A 21,107-nucleotide genomic window follows, 5' to 3' on the forward strand; every position below is an offset into this window, starting at 1 on the left:
ACACAGACATGGGGGGTTCTACACAGCCACAGACTGACACCCACACAGAAGGTCCCCACACAGAAGGTGCTTACCGTACCAGATGGCGTGGGGAGCCGTCTCCAGCGACAAACCGCTATCAAGGCAGACAGGGAGTGCCGCAGCCAGGACGCTTGTGGACTGCAGCCATAGACCGCAGCATGGCGTCCTGTGAGGTAGCCACCTCACAGACAGCATCCCTGCAGCGAACAGGGATGGGTCGTTCAATGTGCCAGGGCAAACCTAAGCTGAACGCTCGATGGCAGGCTGGGGATCCAGCTGGCACTCAGCCCTGAGATCCAGGGCGGCCAGTCCGAGACCCAGCTCCGCATGAACATCTTCATCCGAAGAACCCTAAACTAAAGCTGACAAAATAACAGCTAGTAAAGAAAATAAAAATACTTGAAATAAAATCAAAAAAAGGGTAGAAGGCTGAGACTGAAGCCCCAGCACAGGAAAGCCTGCTACTCCTAAGCTAGGCAAGATCAAACTGAGTTGGGAATGCTGGTGCAGGGAGGTATTGACTGAGGGGACAGCCCCTAGGGGTGTGTCCATGCTAAAAGCTTTTGTTATTAACAATTCTTGTTGCCTAGCTACTCCTGCGGAGCAAAGGTCAATACCTATTGGTGAAGACTTGTGAGTGGGCGGCGACTGTCGGAGGACGTAAGAGAAAAATAAATTTTTCTCCTTCACTGATGTGCGCTGATGAGCACTGATAGGCTGCACTGATGGGCACTAATGAGGTGGCACTTATGAGGTACTAATATGCCGCACTGATAAGCACTGATAGGCGGCACTGCTGGGCACTGAGAGGTGGCACTGCTGGGCACTGAGAGGCGGCACCGATGGGTCATGACGGGCGGCACCGATGGGCAGCACCATCAGTGCCCATAGTGCTGCCAGTCAGTGCTCATCAGTGCCTAGATGAGCAGGCACTGATGGGCACTGATTGGCAGCACTGTGGGCACTGATGGGGGGCACTGTGGGCAGTTAGTGTGTTTAGTGTACCTTTGATGTAATCAGGGCACTGGTGATCAGTGCCCTGATTACATTTTTCTTTGTTCCCGACGGCTGATCGGCTCTCTCCTTCCTCACACTGCAGTCTCTGTGTTAGGAAGGAGCGCTGGCAATGAGAGATGATCTCATATGTTTACATATGAGATCATCTCTCATTGGACGGTCTGATCACGTGGTGAATGGCCGCTGTGATTGGCCATTCACCACAATCTGTGATCGGCTGTGTCCAAGGGACACGGCCGACACAGATTTTCCCCGATGCGCGCTCGCGGGAGCGCGCGGGGAGCCTGCTTCTGGGAGGCCGTATAAAGACGGCCTCCCGAAAATGTGAGTCCGCGCTGCAGCCGTACTTCGGCTACAGCGCGGATGGGAGGTAGTTAAAGCACATCTTGTTTGTTTCATTTCAAATCCATTGTGGTGGTGTATAGAGCCAACAAGATTAGAATTGTGTCTATGTCCCAATATTTATGGACCTGACTGTATATGTATATTGTTTTCCGATATGTAAACAAATAATGCATTCTGTAAGCAGGACAACTAATTGGCTGACCGATTATTCGATTACGAAAATAGTTGACAACTATTTTCATAATCGATTAGTTGTTTCAGCCCTACTTCCAATGCAGCTCTGGGCGCCGGGCAGCTGATACAACGCCAACATGTAAAAACAGAAAAAAAAAACTTCAGCTCTGCTACTTACCTGCAGCAGAGCCAAAGTTTCTCTCCTTCTCTATACATCGGCATCCCCTCCGCCAACTTCACTAGCAGACCCACCGCCGCCATGCAGAAAGGCTCCCACACCCCCTCTCCCTCAGAACCAGCCAATCTGTGCGTACCACGGTCCACCCCTATTCCTCCCAGCACCTGCCGCTGGAGGCGAGCAGAGTCCAGCCCACACACACACACACACCAAAAACCCCAGCCCCAACAACCTGAAGTGTCAAATCCCCACATTCCTAGAGCCCCAAAGGGACACGTGTCCCCTGAAACCACCCATTGAGAAAGCCGTCACACCCAGCAGCATGCCCGGCTCCAGTCCCCTCTGTGGTCAAATTGAAGATCTGCCATGTCAGTTGTCAAAAATAAAGCCCTGTTGGTCAAAAAAAACAAAACAAAACTGGCTCCTAACTATTTTAGCTGGCTCCTAGATTCAAAGCAAATTTGTCAAGCCCTGCTTTAATGGCATCCCAGTCTTCTTCAAAAGGGTTCAATATTGAGTTGGCCCAACCTATGCAGGTATAATGGCTTCAACTCTTCTGGGAAGGCCGTCCACAAGGTTTAGGAGAATGCCTTTGGGAATGTTTGAACATTCTCCCAAAAGCGCATTTGTGAGGTTAGGCACTGATGTTGGATGTGAGGTCTGGCTCACAGTCTCGGCTCTAATTCAAAAAAGTGTTCTATTGGGTTGAGGTCAGGACTCTGCGCAGGCCATTCAAGTTCCGCCACCCCAAACTGACTGATCCATCTTTATGGGCCTTGCTTTGTGCACAGCCATATTGGAACAGGAAGGGCCATCCCCAAACTGTTTCCAGAAAGTTGGGAGCATGAAATGGTCCAAAATGTCTTGGTGTGTTGACGCCTTAAGAGTTCCCTTCCCCAACCCCTGAAAAACAACCCCACACCATAATCCACTCTCCAAATGATTTAGACACATAAAACACACACAGTATATCTCGCCATCTACCCAGGGCTTTATAAATTTGCTTTGAACAGCTAAATTTGCTTTGAGTCAGCTAAAAAGAAAGGAAAAAAAAAAAAGTTAGGAGCCAGTATTTTTTTTTAACTTTACGGAGGAGGTCTGGTGCTAGAATTATTGCCCTCATTCTGGCGTGCAACGTGTACCACAAGCGGCGTTTTCAGGCATAGTGCTTCTATATTTGTATGCCTGTATATCTGGGTGTGGGAAGGGTATTTTATGCACTTACTTGGATGTAGCTTTAATTTTTTACTAATCTAAATATATTAGTTTTTTTTTTTTATAATCACAGAGGGGGGAAAAAGTCTCATACGTAATGATTTTTTGGGGGACAGGTTCTCGTTCATGAGACATCCAGGGTCTAAAAGGTCCTGCGTGTCTCCTCTGTGCATTGCATTACATTCTTTCCCAGCCTTGATAGCGGGGGAAACTGTCAACAGGGACCCTGAAGTGACGTCATACAACAAAATAAGGAGGAAGAACTCTCCTTCCCTTCTACCTGGTGGCACTCTAATATTAGGCCAGTCCCAGGCCTCATAGTGGGCAAGCAGAGCCTGGGATGCAAAGTAGGGGAGGTGTGGAAGCATTCAGGTGGCAGCGTCCAAATACTTCCATCTGACAAGTAAACCCTGGTGCCGCAGGGCTAAATGTTAAAAAAAAAAATACTACCTGTCCGGAAAGACATGTTCCAGGCGTCTGGATAAGAATTGTGCATCCCTGTGCCTGGTGCCACCAGTGAATGGGCTGACAAAAGCCCAGGCATCAAGGCGCAATTTCTAGTAGCTATGGCCACCTGACACCTGGCATTTGTCGAGCCCTGTTATTGAGCTGCTACTACACATTATGCCCCAAAAATAATATATAGTTAAGAGTACGAGGTAGGTCTATTAAATAAGACTGTTCTTCCACCTAGCAAACAAAGCAGTCAGAACCGGTTGGAACTGCATGCATGGTGACCTTGAACATGTTTGAACCTGCATGACAGGCAGCAACAATATGATGTTCAGTTGATGTGAGTCACCATTTAGTTTGATTGTTTTCTATAGTGTGACGAAAAAATGCTACGTTTGGTAGGAAAACACCGTCACCAAGAAAGAAAAAAGCTCATCAAAGCAAGTTAAAGTTCAAAGCCAGGCACATTGTGTTTTTCAATATCAAGGGAGTACTTTTGAAAGAATGGGTTCAAGAAGGCACAACAGTTAACCAGCATTATTATAAGGAAGTTTTGATAAAGCTGAGAAAGAGTCAGAAAAAAAAAAAAAAAAACAACACGGTCCCAACTGTGGGAAAAGGGTTTGATTCTTCATCAGGACAATATGCCTGCTCACACTGCACATTGCCACACCTCAACATCCTCCGTGTTGCCACACCTCAACATCCTCCGTGTTGCCACACCTCAACATCCTCCGTGTTGCCACACCTCAACATCCTCCGTGTTCGCCCTATTTAGCGCCATGAGACTTATCTTTTCCCAAAAGTTAAATCAGTGATTAAAAGGGACATGTTGATGCTGTAAAGAAGAAAACGGCGGATGTGTTATAACAGCTGACAGAAATTGATTTTCTCCATCCCTTCGACCAGGGGAAAACAAGACTGCAGCAATGTATTAGTGCAAATGAGGAATATATTGAAGGGGAGAAGCATTACATTTTTATACATATAAATAAAGGTGAGTTATTTAATGGACACCTCGTATCCTGTACAACAGGGGTAGGCAACTTGTAAGAGATCTACCTGAACATGGGAGAAGTCATAGATCACCAGGCACAGTGTCATCTCCTCACACCCGATTTAAACCTCTAATTGTCTTACAGCCGTGTCACAATAGCATGCATTGCATGACAAACATTGGTTTAAATTAGATGGTGAGGAGGCAACATATCGCCGCCTCACCACCTGTCGAAAACACTCGGATCACTTTTCAGAGGAGCTGCACTTGTGAATGAGCAGTTCGGTGCATTCGGCAGCAGCACCCTTAGTGCTCGTTCACACGTAAAGTTTGGGGGGGGGGGGTTAGTTGTGGTAAAACCCTGCAGTTGAGTCGTAGTTTTACCACACCCAATCCCTACTCCCAATAACTGCTGAGGCAGCAGCCAAAGATGTACACATGTCGCAGCAGGAATTAAATCCCTGTTGCTTTTGGTGGGTGCTATTGCCTGCCAGGACCCATTCCAGTAATTGGGGCCATTCTGCAAGAGCCCCACAACTGCACGCTTCTGCAGGTGCCAAAGCAGGTGGTGTGAAAGCAAAACACTGCCTGCTTTAACCCCTTGTTTGCTGTACATCACAAGTTGCAGAGATGCCTCATTCACTTGGTCATGCCTGGCAGGTGCTACACCCACCAACCATGACAGGGCATACAACTTCTGCTGCAGCACCCCTGCAGCTAAAGGGGGGTACGGTTGGTGGGGGTAATAAAGACATCTTAACAATGGGGTTTTACCAACCCCCAAACTGCAAATGTAAAGTAACCCTTACTGTTCTGATCCCTTTTCAAGGCTTATGCTCCGATTTGCTACGGTTTACCTGCACTGAGGGTACAGCACAGTGAACCTGCAACTTTCATGGATCGGATGCATATTAACTTTCATGGATCGGATGCATATTACCATAGACTTCAATTATATCCTGCAGTTTTAGTGCACCAAACCCCCGCAGGATATAATAGAAGTCTATGGCTAAGCGCAGCAAACCCACAGGAGAGCTGCAGGTACACTTCCCCTGTGGTGTAGGTAAACCACAGCACATCAGTTTAAAAGCAGCCCTAAATTATAATGCCCAGTGCATTGCTTCACACTGACCTGAAGATCTCTTCTTTCCAGCTGTTGGCACCACTCCAGAGACTGCTAGTAGGGATAAGACGTGGAGTGCAGATGGCATCACTCCATACAGGACAGGAGCCAGCATAACAGAGAAGGTATCAGTTTATGCTCTTGCTCCCTACTACAGCTCCAACTTTACAAGTAGTCCCTCTGCATTGTACTCTGATGCTCTGGAATGGCAGGTCAAGCAAGCCCAGACAGTCACCTGGCCATGATCTACTGGTTGCTGACCTCCACTGTAAAACAGCACAAGGGGTTAAACATCAGATGTGTCACAAGTTGAAGCTATGATTTCAAATCTAACTTAACAGTGAAATTATATGTATTAGATCCTATACTGCCTTGGTCTAACCTACCAAGGAGACTACAATAGTAGGACAAAGGTCCTAACATTACCTTTATTTATCAACTTTATTGCAATAACAAAGGATGGACAACACCCAGTGTAATACCATGGTTCACGACAGGTCCATTAGCCCCCAGATCTCTCCTCTGGCCTCCAATGCAGCCAATCAGACAAAGATTGGTGTGATTGGCTGTTAGCGGTTAGGTAAACAAAGAGCAGAACCAGGAAGTGGTGAAATCCTTGTCGCTTCCTGTTTGACGTCACACATTGGGAGGAACAACATCTGTTCCTCTCCGTGAGCTAGATGCCACCAGACACATCTTTACTTCTGCATTAGTGCAGCGATGACCAAGATATCACCCTTCCCGTCCAAGGACATTTATATACGTATGACAGACGGTTTGTTTAAAAAAAAATGGCTGGATTTCTTCTTCAAGGTTTGTTTTACCATGTCGTCATGAAGGGGTTAAACATCAGACAGCAAAATCTTACAAGAAAAAAAAAAAAAACAGCATTAACCCTTTTATTGAAACTGACAGGGGTGAGTGTAAATCTGATACGCTATCGGCTGTCAGATGGAAGAATCTGGTGACCGTGCAGGTGCCAGATCACTTCACCACATCCCCGTTCCCGCCAGCCCCCTATGTTTTCCAGGCTCCGCGCACCAAGTGGCATACCTGGGACCAGCAGGGCAGGTGGCATCTGTTAAAGTGGAATGTTACTGAAAAAATAAAACTGTGGTAAAGCAAGATTTTTAATGCAGAAGAGACACTATGTCTTCGACAATAATATTCTATTACCTGCCTGTCCAGTGTCCACGCTGTACAATGGGCTAAGCACGCGTATCTCAGAATTTCAGCAATGTGAGATAGCAGAACTCACACGCATGGACGGGAGTGATGTCATCTTAGTCCCGCCAATTAAATGGGCCATAGATTGATACCTGGAATCCGCCAGACTGAAGATGTCAGCAGCCAGCAGGGAGCTCTGGGACATCACAGCACCGGGGGGGGGGGGGGGGGGGGTTAAGTATAGCTCTATTCCAATGACCCAGAAGCAGCATGTAAAACATTACTTCTGGGACCTGGTGTTACTGTTCCCAGGGGAAGAATCTAACGGAGTGTCTTTTAGACCCCTGATGTCTCAGTTAAGAGAATATGTCCCAAAGAAAAAAAAAAAATAAGGATCACATAGGGACTTCTTGTCCCCTTTGCGATGAAAAGAAACCCACTTAGGCCCCTTTCACACGGGCGTTCCGTATGTCCGTATATCACCCCATCCGTTTGCGGGTGATATACGGACATAATGTATGTAAATGGGATTGCGGATGTCAGTGGACGACCATCCGCTGACATCAGATTTGCGTCCTTTCATTTCTGTTCCGTTTTTTGGAACGGAACAGAACCCTATTTTTCTTCCGTTTAAAAAACGGAAAGGACGCAAAATCGGATATCAGCGGTGTCATCCGCAATCCCCATAGACATACATTATGTCCCTATATCATCCGCAAACGGATGGGATGATATGCGGACATACAGACCGGATGACACAAGTGTCATCCGTGTCCGCAAAAAACAAAAAAAAAAGTAACTGAACAGAGGAAATAAACTGAGCAGCCGCGTGAAAGAAGCCTAAGGGTCCTTTCACACGAACGATCCAATCAGATCCGCCTGTTAGTTTTTAGGCAGATCTTATCCTCCATGCATCCCTATGGGGCAGCGGATGTCAGCGGAGACATCTGATTCTGTGCGTGAAATCCGGACGGATGGAAACCCTATTTTTCATCTGTCCAGCGGATCGGATGAGAACAGAAAGGCGGTCCATTCTCATCCGATTCCCCCATAGAGGAGAGCGGGGATCTGACAGCTCCATCTCCGCACACAGAGCTGAGACGGAGCCGTCATCCGCCTGCTCATTGGGGAATAGGCGGATCGATTCCCGCTGAGCAGAACAGAGTCCGCCGGCAGAGGCGGACCATGTGAAAGGACCCTTAATCTCCCAAAATAATTTTGGAGCCCCTCCAAGGTACCAAACATAAAACGCACATGTTAGGGGCACCTACACGCAAAAAAACCTTAATAGCACTACATGTTACATATCACCGCACATGCCAGAGTGAAAGCAAGAATTCTCAGCCCATTATTCACAGTTAAAGTAGAATTCTAGGCCAAAAAAACGTTTTTTTGCATTTTGGATAGAGTAATGGAGAGGGATAACCCCTGTGGGGTTTGTTTTTGCCATCTTTGTTCTATTTGGGAGATTTACTGTCACTTCTTGTCCCAAAGCCAAATGGGAAGAGCAAATCCCTGTAAATTAGGGAACCTCATGGGGACTGCCAAGGTCACCAGAACTGGTGTCCCCATTGGAAAATTTCCCCTCTATTGCTTTTCTCAGGACAACCCAAAACTTGGGATTTTCTTTTTTTTTTTTTTTGGGGGGGGGGGGGGGATGTTATATAGCAGAATGTGAAAAATATATTTTTTTTTTTCAAAATTGTTGCTCTGTCTATAGCGCAAAAAATAAGCTCTATTTGTGGGGGGAAAAAAAGAACATAAATTTAGTTTGGGTACAGCGTCGCACGACCGAGCAATTGTCCATTAAAGTAATGCAGTGCTGAATCGCAAAATAGGGCCTGGTCAGGAAGGGGGTAAAACCTTCCGGGGCTGAAGTGGTTAATGTCACTAGTCCCCAAAAAGTGTCAAAAATATCAGTTAGGGGCCCAATCTGTACGCCGCAATCCCGCAAAAACACACGCTGATCGCCGCCATTACTAATAAAAACAAAAAAAAATTAAAATTCCAAAAATCTATCCTGTAGTTAGTAAACGCTAGAACTTTTGCGCAAACCAAATAGGCTTTTTGGGATTTTTTTTAACCACAAATATGTAGCAGAATACAAATTAGCCTAAATTGATAAAAATAAACATTGATTTTTTAACATTTTTTTATTGGGAAGGTTTTATAGCAGAAAGTAAAAAATATGGCGCTCATTTTTTGTTTATAGCGCAAAATCTAACAACCGCAGAGGTGATCAAATACCACCAAAAGCTCTATTTGTGGGGGGGGGGGGGAGGGCATCAATCGTATTTGGGTACAGCGTTGCACGACCGCGCAACGCAGTGCCAAATCCCAAAAAATGGCCTGGTTGTTAACCACTTGCCTACTGCCCAACGACTATTTACGTCGGCAGTCAGCCCCTCACAGGCAAAGTGACGTAGATCTACATCGCTAGCCTGTGAGGCTTTAGGGGGCGAGCGCCGCCGGAGGCGCGCTCCTGCTCACTCACGGACCTCCCCCGCGCGATTTTCCGTTACAGCGGGCGAAAGGCAGGCGGCTAATGTAAACAAAGCCGCCTGTCATTCTCCCCTGTGTAAGAATAGTGATCATACGGTTCTGCTATGTGGGACCGTTGATCACTGCTCTTACACCTCAAGCCACGGCCAATCACAGTTAGAAGCACGCCCCTAGGGACACACTTAGCCGCTCCCTCTCAAAAAAGTTAACCCCTTCACTGCCAGTGTCATTTTTACAGTAACAGTGCATATGTATAGCACTGATTACTGTAGTAATGTCACTGGTAACCCCAAAAGTGTCAAAAATGTCAGTCAAAGGTCCGATCTGTCCACCGCAATATTGCAGTCCCGCAAAAAAAAAAAAAAAAAAAAATTACAGATTACATTACTTGTTAAAAAAAAAACAAACAAAAATGACAAAAATCTTTCCCTTAGTAAACGCAATAACTTTTGCGCAAACTAATCAAAATACGCTTTTTGCGATTTTTTTTTACCAAACACATGTAGCATAAAACAAATTGGCCTTAAAATGTTAAAAAAAAAATGTTGATTTTTACATTTTTTGGGGGGGAATTTCATATAAAAAAAAGTGAAAAATATTGTTATTTTTGCAAAATTGACACTTTTTTTGTTTATAGCGCATGATCAAAAAAAAAAAAAATCGCACAGGTGATCAAATACCACCAATAGAAAGCTCTGTTTGTGGGAAAAAAAGGACGTCAAATTCGTTCAGGTACAGCGTCGCACGGCCGCGCAATTGTCCGTTAAAGTCACGCAGTGCCGAATCGCAAAATAGGCCCTGGTCAGGAAGGGGTAAAATCTTCCGGGGCTTAAGTGGTTAGGGCTCTTTCACACGGTCTGCTCGATTCCCCCCTGAGCCGGCGGATGACAGCTCCGTCTTCTCTTGCAGTGCGGTGAGGGAGGTGTCACAGCTCCCGCTGCTCTCTATGGGGGATCGGATGAGAGCGGACCGCTTGTCCGCTCTCATCCGATCCCTGAACAGATGGAAAATAGGGTTTCCATCCGTCCGGATTTCACGGACAGGATCGGATGCGGATGGCAGCAGGTGTCAGTGGACATGTCACCGCTGACATCCGCTGCTACATATGGCTGAATGGGGCATCCGATCAGATCCGCCTAAAAAACTGACAGGTGGAACTGATCGGACCGCCCGTGTGAAAGAGCCCTAAGGCCATTAACCTTCCGGAGCTGAAGTGGTTAAAGCGTCACCTATGGAAAAGATACGGAAGTAGGTGAATGTTTCATGGCTGCCTTGACATGCTGGATGTCTATTTTATCTACTTTGCCCAACTTCAGCTGTTAGATTTCACCACAAAAAATAAACAACTTTATTTTTTTACAAGGTGTCTTTCAGAAAATGTTTTTCGTTCATCAAGACTAAAATTATTTTTTAAATGTGTACAAAAAAAAGCCCTGTCTGGGAAGGAGGAATGCATTTGTTTTGATATCCTTCCCTGTATTTAGTGTTTCCACAATAAGAACCGAGCCTAGCACTGCTAGAACCAGGAAGTACAAATAACCGACAGATTATTCTGGAACACTGATCATCCAATACATTGCCTCCGAGAGAACAGCGGCACACACACTGCTCACCTTCAGATCGTTCTCGGGTAGATATTTGCACTGCCTGGCTATTTCCACGTACTTGTCTAGATCCAAAGGCGCCATTTTCCCTGTGGTAAGAACTGTTAGGGCGGGAGCCGAGAAGAGAACGTCACTTCCGGCCCGGACTGCTTCCTGTGGACGGAAAAGGAGGAGGGTTAGCTTTTTTTTTTTCTTATATTAACTTGATTAGCAACAAACAATTTACAGATTGCGCTTGTCGGTTTACTGTTACAGACTCGTGGATTACGGCGGCTGCTGTGGTAAGAAGAATCTAGCCTGAGAATTTAAATGAAAGGAGTTTGCGAACTTTCAATGAACATTTAGCATTGGCAAATGCTAATGCTAATGTTCGCTGCTGTAAGAATGGACGCGGTCCCCATGGTTACCGGGCACACCGGTCAGCGTGGAAGTTGGAATAGGAGAGTTGGTTCTGTGCCCAGCGCTGGGTAGGATGAACCAGGATCATAGCTCCCAACTGTCCCTCATTTCGAGGGACTGTCCATGATTTGGAACAAAGTTTCCCTGTCCCTCTTTCCTCCCCATTTGTCCTTTATTTTGGTGTGATTTTATATAGTTTGATATAAAAATGCACTTTTTGTATTTTTCAGGATGTGCATCCCAGTGCTAAAACTTAGAGCCCATTCACACTAGCGCGCACGACTCTGTACGACTTCGGCGGCGACTTGTGAAGTCCCATGCACCGCGACTTTGGCACGACTTGCATGGACTTCATATAATGATTGTCTATGCAAGTCGCTCCGAGGTCGCCCTGAAATAGTACAGGACCCTTTTTCTAAGTTGGAGCGACTTGTGTCGCTCCTATTAGAACGGGTCCTGTAGCAGTCATTGGACCGCGAGGGATCGCAACTTGTCAGACTAAGACCCCGTTCACACAGGGGCGACCCGACTTGCTGGGGCGACCTGTGAAGTCAATGCAGGTGGCTCCAGGTCGCCCCAAAGTAGTACAGGACCCTTTTTCTAAGACTTGTGTCGCTCCTATTAGAACGGGTCCTGTGCCAATCTATGGCAGGCGACCCACCGCGACTTGTCAGGCGACCAAGTCACCTGACAAGTCGCGCTAGTGTGAACCAGGTCTGACAAGTCGCGCTAGTGTGAACCGGTGTAACGTGAGAATTACCTACCCCGTGAGAAAAACCTACCCCTCGTCACTTCCGGCCAGGAACAGCTGAGCAGCGCAGCAGTGCGCATGCTCACAGCCCCGGATACCTAATGGAAGAGCTGAGGATCAGACTAGTGCGCATGCGCACTAGTCTGAAACAATCTCGGTGTCCGTTAAAAAAACCTACCGACGCGGCGGTGACATAAAATAGCTGTGCTGCACTATGAGTCATCTCCGCTCCTGTCCCGGTCACTTCCCTGATCTTGGCTAGTAAATATAAAAGCGGCTGGCGGCTCCGTGATTTATCTTTTCATACAGCCGCCGCCGCTTTTATATTTAGTAGGCGAGAGCAGGGAAGTGACCGGGACAGGAGCGGAGATGACTCATATTGCAGCACAGCTGTTTTAATGTAACTGCTCGCGTTACACAGACTGCCCGAAGCGGAAGTGACGGGGGTAGGTTTTTCTCACGGGTAGGTAATTCTCACGGAACACCGGGTCTGACAAGTCGCGCTAGTGTGAATGGGGGCTAACCATTTTCTGAATTGCTGCATTTGTAAAATTCAAAAGGCAGTATAAAGTAGTGATCGAGCAATATCGTTTTTTGTGTTGCCGATACCGATATTTTGGCCATTGAATATTGGTATGGGCCACTGTTTTTGTACATTTCAATTTTTTTTTTTTTATCACTTGACATGTACTCTTGTAGAGGGATCAGGGGGTCTAAAAGACCCCAAACCTCTCCTCTGCACTAAAAAGCATTTAAAATGCCAAGTTTGGCTGTCATTTTTTTTAAACTGGCGGCAAGTACCCGGAAGTGATGTCATTCTGGCACCACTAGAAGCCGATGTTCTGTGAAAAAAACATACCCATGAAATTTCCCTACCCTCGTCACTTCGGTGCACCTACGTCATTGAACAGCTGAGCAGCTTACTAGTGCGCATGGTCAGAGCTCTGGAGGGTAGGGAATTTTCACGGGGGAGGGTAGGGAATTTTCACGGGGGAGGGTAGGGAATTTTCACGGGTAGTGTTTTGTAATGTTACACCACATCAGCTGTTGCCGCTGCAACATAAAATCATCTCCGCTCCTACCCCTGTCACTTCTCTGATCTCGGCTACTAAATGTAAAAGCGGCGGCGGGTCTATGAAAATATAAATCACGGAGCCGAGATCTCCGTGATTTATATTTTCATACACCCGCCGCTTTTACATTTTGTAGCCGAGATCAGGTAAGAGAGAGGGATATGAGCGGAGATGATTTTATGTTGCACCAGAGATGTTTTAATCTAACAGCTGATAACACCCCGTGAGAATTCCCTACCTTCGGGGGCTGTGGGCATGTGCACTGCTATGCTGCTCAGCTGTTCAATGATGTATGTAATCGGGAAGTGACGAGGGTATGGAATTCTCACGAGGTAGGGTTTTCTAACGTTACACCGAACTGCTGTGCACACAGGAGCTCCCCCCCCCCCCCTCCCCTCTGCCTCTCCATAGGACTCACCAAGGCGGCAGCATTGAGAGCCCTGGCAGATGCCCCATAGATCTTGGTGGCCTCGTTGATCAGATAGGGCACTCTCTCCTACAGGCAGCCATGCCCCGCCCCCCGGAGGCGTTCCATCGATGTAGCAGAAAATCAAAGCTCTGAAAATTGCATCCTGCCCTGCGTGTTAGGATCCCCTGTGTGACGTCACCCAGCGCTGGTCTAGAAGGAGAGAATTCGTTTTTACATGGAGACCCAATCAGAACCGAATGCGGCTTTGATCGGGTCTCCGGCGGCCGTGCAGGCTGGTTGCCTCGGGAAGGCAGTGGGAGGGGGGAGATGTCCCATCCCACTCCTTGTAATGGCAGCCGAGCGGCTTCTCAGCCGCATCGGTTGTCATTATAAGACAGCCAACTGTCGGTTATGGAAGCTGGTACCGGGGTAATGCCCTCTAGCTGCAGGTGTCACTCCGGTACAAGCACTTTCCCGAAATATTGGCAATATCGGTAACCTCAGGGGCTGTTCCCGATATATCGGGTAAAGTGCATATCGGCCCTCGATGTATCGGCATTGCCGATATCGGTCGATCCCTAGTATAAAGTTATAGTTGTGGTAAAAAAAATAAGCATTAGTAGTAGGAATGGACTTCACCTAAATGGGGAGGGTGCAGCCGTACTGGGAGAAAAGAGGCCAATAAGTTAGAGGGGTTTAACCACTCCTGGACCGCTCCACCGCCGATTTACTGCGGCAGGGCGGCCCTGCTGTGCGAACCAACGTAGGTCTACGTTGGTTGCACGCCTGCAGCTAGGGGGTGAGCACACACGCTCTTGCTCTCTTAAACAAAGTGATGGGGGGGAGAGTGCAGATGTAAAATTAGCCAGCGCGGAGCAAGGTTCAGCGGGCATTAATGGAGGCACTAGCGGTAGGGTGATCAGAGATCCAAAACCCAAGGTAGGTAGGCTGATAAATAGAAAGTGCAGCCTCATAATTACGAGGTTTGTATACCAATGCTAGAAGTTTGGCCAACAAGATGGGAGAACTGGTGCTGCTAATGTATGAGGAGGATTTTGATTTTGTGGGAATTTCAGAGACTTGGTTTGACAGCTCTCATGATTGGCTGGCAACCATTCAGGGGTATTCCCTTTATCGCAGAGATAGAGGGCAAAAAAGGGAGAGGGGTATGCCTGTATATCAAGAACAATGTGCAAGTGAATATGAGGGACGATATCACGAATGGAGCTAGGGAGGAGTTGGAATCCCTATAGGTAGAGCTTCAAAGGAAAGGTACTTTGGGGAAAGTAATATTGGGTGTATGCTATAGGCCCCCCAACAAGAGGGAGGAGGGGGAGTCAGCTCCTATCACAGCTTGGAATGGCAGCAAGGATGTCATTATAATGGTGGATTTAAATTAACCAGATATAGACTGGGCAGAAGCAACCGCGCATTCATCTAAACCCCAAGAAATTCTTTAAGTATATAAATAGTAAGAAAGTGAGGCCAGAACATATTGGCCCCATAAAAGACGACAAGGGGAATTTGGCTACAAAGGACAGAGAGAAGGTGAAGGTGCTAAATAAATTCATCTCCTCAGTCTTCACAAAAGGAATTGGGGGGGCTACATTAACCCAACTTATAATGTTAATAACATGTCACAGGAAGCACCCTCATGGTTAACAGAAGACAGACTCAGAACTAGACTTGAAAACTTAACATAAATAAGTCACCGGGACCAGATGGCTTATACCCGAGAGTCCTTAACCAGTTCCCTAGCGGCGCAATATAAAATGACGTCGGCAGGAACACTCCCTAGATCCGGGCGGGCGTCACTCACAGCCGGCCACATGCACTTTCTTTGTGCATGCCCCTAAGGCCGTGCAGAGTGGCGATCGGGGATGGAGAGTGTCACTCTTGACACAGTACATCCCCGATCAGGGTAAAGAGCCAATGAAATTGGCTCTCTACCACATGACTGGCTGTGTCCAATCACAGCCGGTCACAGAATGTCAACAGAGACCACGGTAACTAGCTGTTACCGTGTTCTCCTCCTCACACACTGATCCTGTGTGAGGAGGAGATTGCGGTAACAGCTAGTTACCAATTACAGTGCACACCAAAACACACTGATTGCCCCCCCCCCCCCAATAAAGAGGACCTGTCACAACCCCATTAAAGTACCTGTCACCAGCCCATCGGAGTAACCGAGTACCTGTCACCAGCTAATTAGGTACTCTGATGACAAGTACTCTGATGGGCTGGTGACAGGTACTCGGATACTCCGTTGACAGGTACTTGGGTACTCTGAGTACCTGTCATCGGAGTACCCGAGTACCTGTCACCAGCCCATCAAAGTACCCGAGTACCTCTCTGTCTCCAGCCCAGAGTGCCCGAGTACCTCTCTGTCTCCAGCCCAGAGTGCCCGAGTACCTGTCTCCAGCCCAGAGTGCCCGAGTACCTGTCTTCAGCCCATCAGAGAACCCAAGTACCTCTCTGCAGCCCATCAGAGTACCTGAGAACATGTCATCAGCGTACCCAAGTACCTGTCACCAGCCCATCAGAGTACACGAGTACCTGTCATCAGAGTGCCTGTCTGCAGTCCATCAGAGTGCCCGAGTACCTGTCTGCAACCCATCAGAATACCCAAGTACCTGTCTCTAGCCCATCAGAATACCAGAGTACCTGTCTCTAGCCCATCAGAGTACCCGAGTACCTTTCTGAAGCCCATCAGAGTACCCGAGTACCTGTCTGCAGCCCATCTGAGTACCTATCCGCAGCCCATGCCTCCTAGATTATGTGTTGGTGTGTTTGCTTTCCAAAATGATGTCATTTTGTGGGGGTTTCCATTGTCCTGGTTCTCCAGGGCCTTCAAATGTGTGATTGGTTGTAATAAAATTATATGTGTAATTTATGCTCCTAGAACAGAACGGTGCTGCTTGCATGTTGGGCCTCTGTATGTGCCTATGCTGTGACAGTCTTACATATGTGGTATCGCCATACTCAGGAGAAGTAGCAGAAGGTATTTTGGGGTGGAATTTTTGCTATGTACATGCTATGTGTTAGAATATCTTATAAATTGACAACTTTGTGTAAAAAAAAAAAAAAAAAAAAATTAAGTTTTCATTTTCTTTCCACATTTTGCAAAAACTTGTGGAAAAAAATGACATGTTCAAAAGACTCATTATGCCTCATAGAATATACATTGGGGTGTTTGCTTTCCAAAATGGGGTCATTTTGTGGGTAATTCCATTGTCCTGGTGCTCCAGGGCCTTCAAAAGTGTGATAGGTTGTAATGAAATTATACTGTATATGTAATTTATGCTCCTAGAACACCTGACTCTGTGCTCCCTGCATGTTGGGCCTCTGTATGTGGTCAGGCTGTGAAAAAGTCTCACACATTTGGTATTGCCATACTCAGGAGAAGTAGCAGAATGTATTTTGGGGTGTAATTGCCAGTATGCATATACTGTGTGTGAGAAATAACTTATTATGACGATTTTGTGCAAAAAAAAAAAAAATGTATGTATATATATATATATATATATATATATATATATATATATATATATATATATATATATATATAATAATTTCTTCATTTTCCCAAGAATTGTGGGAAAAAATTACAACTTCAAAAAATTTCCCAAGAATTGTGGGAAAAAATTACAACTTCAAAAAACTCACCATGCCTCTTACTAAATACCCTGGAATGTCTACTTTCCAAAAGGGGGTCATTTGGGGGTATTTGTACTGTCCTGACATTTCAGGGTCTCAAGAAATGAGATGGGCCATCGGTACATCAGGTGTGATCAATTTTCAATGATTGGCACCATAGCTTGTATAACTTTCACACAGACTAAATAGTATCCACTAATTTGAGTTATTTTTGCCAAAGATATGTAGCAGTATCCATTTTGCCCCAAATTTATGAAAAAATATTGCTTATTTGCAAAATGTTATAATAGAACCTAAAACAATTTTTTTTTTTTTTCAAAATTTTCGCTCTTTTTTTCACTTATATTGCAAAAAATAAAAAAACCCAGTGGTGATTAAATACTACCAAAAGAAAGCTCTATTTGTGTGAAAAAAATGATAAAAACTTTGATTGGGTACAGTGTTGCATGACTGAGTAATTATCATTCAAAGTGTGAGAGCGCTGAAAGCTGAAAATTGGTCTGGGCAGGAAGGGGGTGTAACTGCTCTGTATGGAAGTGGTTAAAGAACTCAGCCAGGTTATAGCCAGACCATTTTTTCTAATTTTTATGGATAGTCTACTGACGGGAATGGTACCAGCTGATTAGAAAAAAGCCAACGTGGTACCAATATTTAAAAAAGGGCCGAGATATATCCCGCAGTATTATAGGCCGGTTAGCTTAACATCAGTAGTCTGCAAGATATTGGAGGGGTTGATAAGGGGCTATGTACAAGATTTTAGTAATGAAAACGGTATCATTAGTAGTAATCGGCATGGATTCATGAGAAATTGTTCTTGCCAGACCAGTCTATTACCTTCTACGATGAAGTGAGCTGCCATATAGATAAAGGTAAGCCTGTGGATGTGGTGTATCTGGACTTTGCAATGGCATTTGACACCATTCCCCACAAACGCTTACTGTTCAAACTAAGGAATGTAGGTATGGACCATAACATGAGTACCTGGATAGAGAACTGGCTCCAGGGGAGAGTCCAGAGGGTGGTGATAAATGGGGAGTACTCAGATTGGGCGGGCGTGGAAAGTGGGGTCCCCCAGGGTTCTGTCCTGGGACCAATACTGTTTAATTTACTCCTAAACGACCTAGAGGATGGGATAACAAACAAAATCTCTGTTTTTGCGGACGATGCTAAGCTAGGCAGTAAAATATCTTCTATGCAGGATGTGGAAACCTTACAAGCGGACCTGAACAAAATAATGGGGTGGGCAACTACATGGCAGATGAGGTTTAATGTTGATAAATGTAAAGTAATGCACTTGGGTTCCAGAAATAGGAACGCAAGTTACTCGCTAGGGGGTGAACCTCTGGGTGAGTCTAGGATGGAAAAGGACCTGGGGGTACTGGTAGACAACAAGCTTAGCAATGGCATGTGATGCCAAGCCAATAGAATACTGGGATGTATAAAAAAGGGGATTCACTCCAGAGACAAAACCATTATTCTCCCTCTCTACAAGACTCTGGTCCGGCCACATCTGGAGTATGCTGTCCAGTTCTGGGCACCGGTCCTCAGGAAGGATGTGCTGGAACTGGAGAAAGTCCAGAGAAGGGCAACAAAGATAATTAGGGGAATGGAGGACATCAGCTATGAGGAAAGACTACAAGCACTGAACTTATTCTCTCTGGAGAAGAGACGCTTGAGAGGGGATATGATATCAATGTACAAATACTCTACAGGTGACCCTAGCATAGGGAACAAACCTTTCAGTGAAGGGGAATTTAACCACTTAAGCCCCGGAGGATTTGGCTGCTGAAAGACCAGGGGGTATTTTGCGATTCGGCACTGCATGACTTTAATGGACAATTGCGCGGTCGTGCGACGCTGTACCTAAACGAATTTGACGTCCTTTTTTTCCCACAAACAGAGCTTTCTTTTGGTGGTATTTGATCACCTGTGCGATTTGTGTGTTTTTTTTTTTTTGATCATGCGCTATAAACAAAAAAAGAGCGTCAATTTTGCAAAAATAACAATATTTTCTCAAACGTCTTCCAGGACAGCCCATGAGACCTTAGGGCTCCTCCCCCAGGACAGGAAACACATTCCAAAACTTAAATAAAAGGCGGTCCCTTAGTCCTCACCTTCAGTATTTAGTGTTTCCTCCGGACAGGGGGTAACATGTTCCTGGAACTGAAGCTCCCGGTCTCCTGGACTGTCCATGGAAAGACTTGGAAAAAGATGCATCTTCTCCTGCCCATAGCGGTACCCCTTAAGTGCCGCAATAGGGGCTGACCGCTGTCTCCTGTTCTCTTGGCCACACTGGCAGGACCGTAGATGTTGTCAGGTGGAGCGCAGGGGGAGTCCGCTCCGTTTCTGGCGGGGTCCTTGGAGCAGCAGTTGCTGTGTACCCGTGGCCCGCCGACTTCGAAAAAGTTTGAAGTTGGTGCCAAAACGGAGGGGGCGGAACTCAGGCGCTTCCACTCTGGCCTCACAGGAAGTGACACACGTTGCTTCCGGCGCAGTGACGACATCCGCGGGCGCCAGGAAACCCTCGTTCCAGTTTCCGGAGGCGCGAACAGAGAAGACAAATGGGCGACCGGTGTTAGGTGAAACGGCACACGCTGGGACCACCAGACAGAGCGATGAACCCCACGGCAGTAACCGCACAGGCGGTAGAAGTCAGCTCTGGCATCGGCACCTCTCAGGTAAGCAAGGGGGATGATGTGTGCACCCTATTTGCATATACCTGTTAGGGACTCCGCATTCTTTCCCTTCCTCTGCTTTTCTGTAAGGGGTCGGTTAAAAGAGAGCACGAGAGCACTATTTCCTTTCCTGTCCACGAGGTGGAGGGAGGAGGGGGGGGGCACAAAATCCTTAAATTAAAGAATGTATGTTTTGTTTCCTATCTTTAGACCAAGGCTCAGGACAAGGTCCAACCACAACCCCCCAAAAAGAAATGTGCAGTATGCGGAGCAAAATTAAGTTCCACTTGGAACAAAACAGTGTGCCGTACATGCATAGAGAATTTGGTCAGGGATGACCCTACGGTCTCCACTCAGAGGATGCTTTCCTTGGTTAGAGATGAACTGACAAGTACTTTCAGTTCATTTAGAACTCTTATAGAAAAAATGCAGGCACCAACCCAGATTCCTACCCAAGTTCAGATCCCTGCATCTTTGACCAAGCAAACACAGGGCTTTGAGGAGGAGGAATCAGAGTCTTCCCATTCCTCTTTTGAGGGATCCGGGTCAGGAGAGGAACCTAAAAGGATTTCTTATGGGAACTCCAATTTTGAACTGAGCTTGGAGGATGTGGACGATCTACTCAAAGCGGTATATGTCACTTTGGAAATTGAGGAGGAGAAGGTGCAGCTCTCTAAACATGACCTTATGTATGCCAGCCATAAGAGACAAGCTAGAGTGTTTCCTGTGCATAGCTCCCTGTTGGATACAATCAAACCGGAATGGAATTCACCTGGCAAGAAACCTTTTTTTCCCAGAAACTTGAAAAGAAGGTTTCCATTTGACGACAGCAAGGAGCAGCCTTGGAACAAAATCCCCAAGTTGGATGCCCCTCTTGCCAAAATATCCAAGGGAACAGACTTGGCATTTGAGGACTCAGGGTCACTAAAAGACCCCATGGATAAGAAAACTGACACCACATTACGTAGAGTTTGGGAAGCCTCTATTATGAGTCTGAAACCAGCCCAGGCATCCACCTGCATAGCCAGACACCTAGAGTTATGGTTGTCTCAAAAACAATCTCATCTATCTGCCGGAACACCGAGGGAACAGATTGTAAAATCTTTTCCACTCCTGTTTCAGGCAGTGGGGTTTTTAGCGGATTCTTCAGCCGAGGCGGTAAGAATGGCAGCAAAAACCTTAGCCTTGGCTAATACAGCCAGACGAAGCCTATGGCTCAAGGCATGGTCAGGGGACCTTACTTCTAAATCACGCCTCTGTGGTCTTCCCTTTACAGGCGACCATCTTTTTGGCCCAGGCCTAACAGAGGCTCTGGAACGCACGGCTGATAAAAAGAAGGCATTCCCA

General features: G+C 46.5%; 2 protein-coding genes across 3 annotated transcripts in view; one reads left to right on the forward strand and one right to left on the reverse strand.

The window, feature by feature from the left end:
- Positions 1-10,930, reverse strand: part of PPP6C (protein phosphatase 6 catalytic subunit) — a 94,550-nt gene extending 83,620 nt beyond the window's left edge. Inside the window, exon 1 of the mRNA XM_082263792.1 lies at positions 10,806-10,930. Within this exon, the coding sequence (XP_082119918.1) occupies positions 10,806-10,880 (75 nt within the window). The 5' untranslated portion in view covers positions 10,881-10,930. The remainder of the gene's footprint in view (positions 1-10,805) is intronic.
- Positions 10,931-10,989: 59 nt separating this feature from the next.
- Positions 10,990-21,107, forward strand: part of RABEPK (Rab9 effector protein with kelch motifs) — a 222,849-nt gene continuing 212,731 nt past the window's right edge. For both annotated transcript variants that reach the window (XM_082264338.1, XM_082264339.1), the window contains exon 1: positions 10,990-11,077. The gene's annotated coding sequence lies outside the window, so the exon portion shown is untranslated. The remainder of the gene's footprint in view (positions 11,078-21,107) is intronic.

This window comes from Pelophylax lessonae, assembly GCF_965119305.1.
Source record: "Pelophylax lessonae genome assembly, chromosome: 7".
In the NCBI taxonomy this organism is placed as follows: domain Eukaryota; kingdom Metazoa; phylum Chordata; class Amphibia; order Anura; family Ranidae; genus Pelophylax; species Pelophylax lessonae.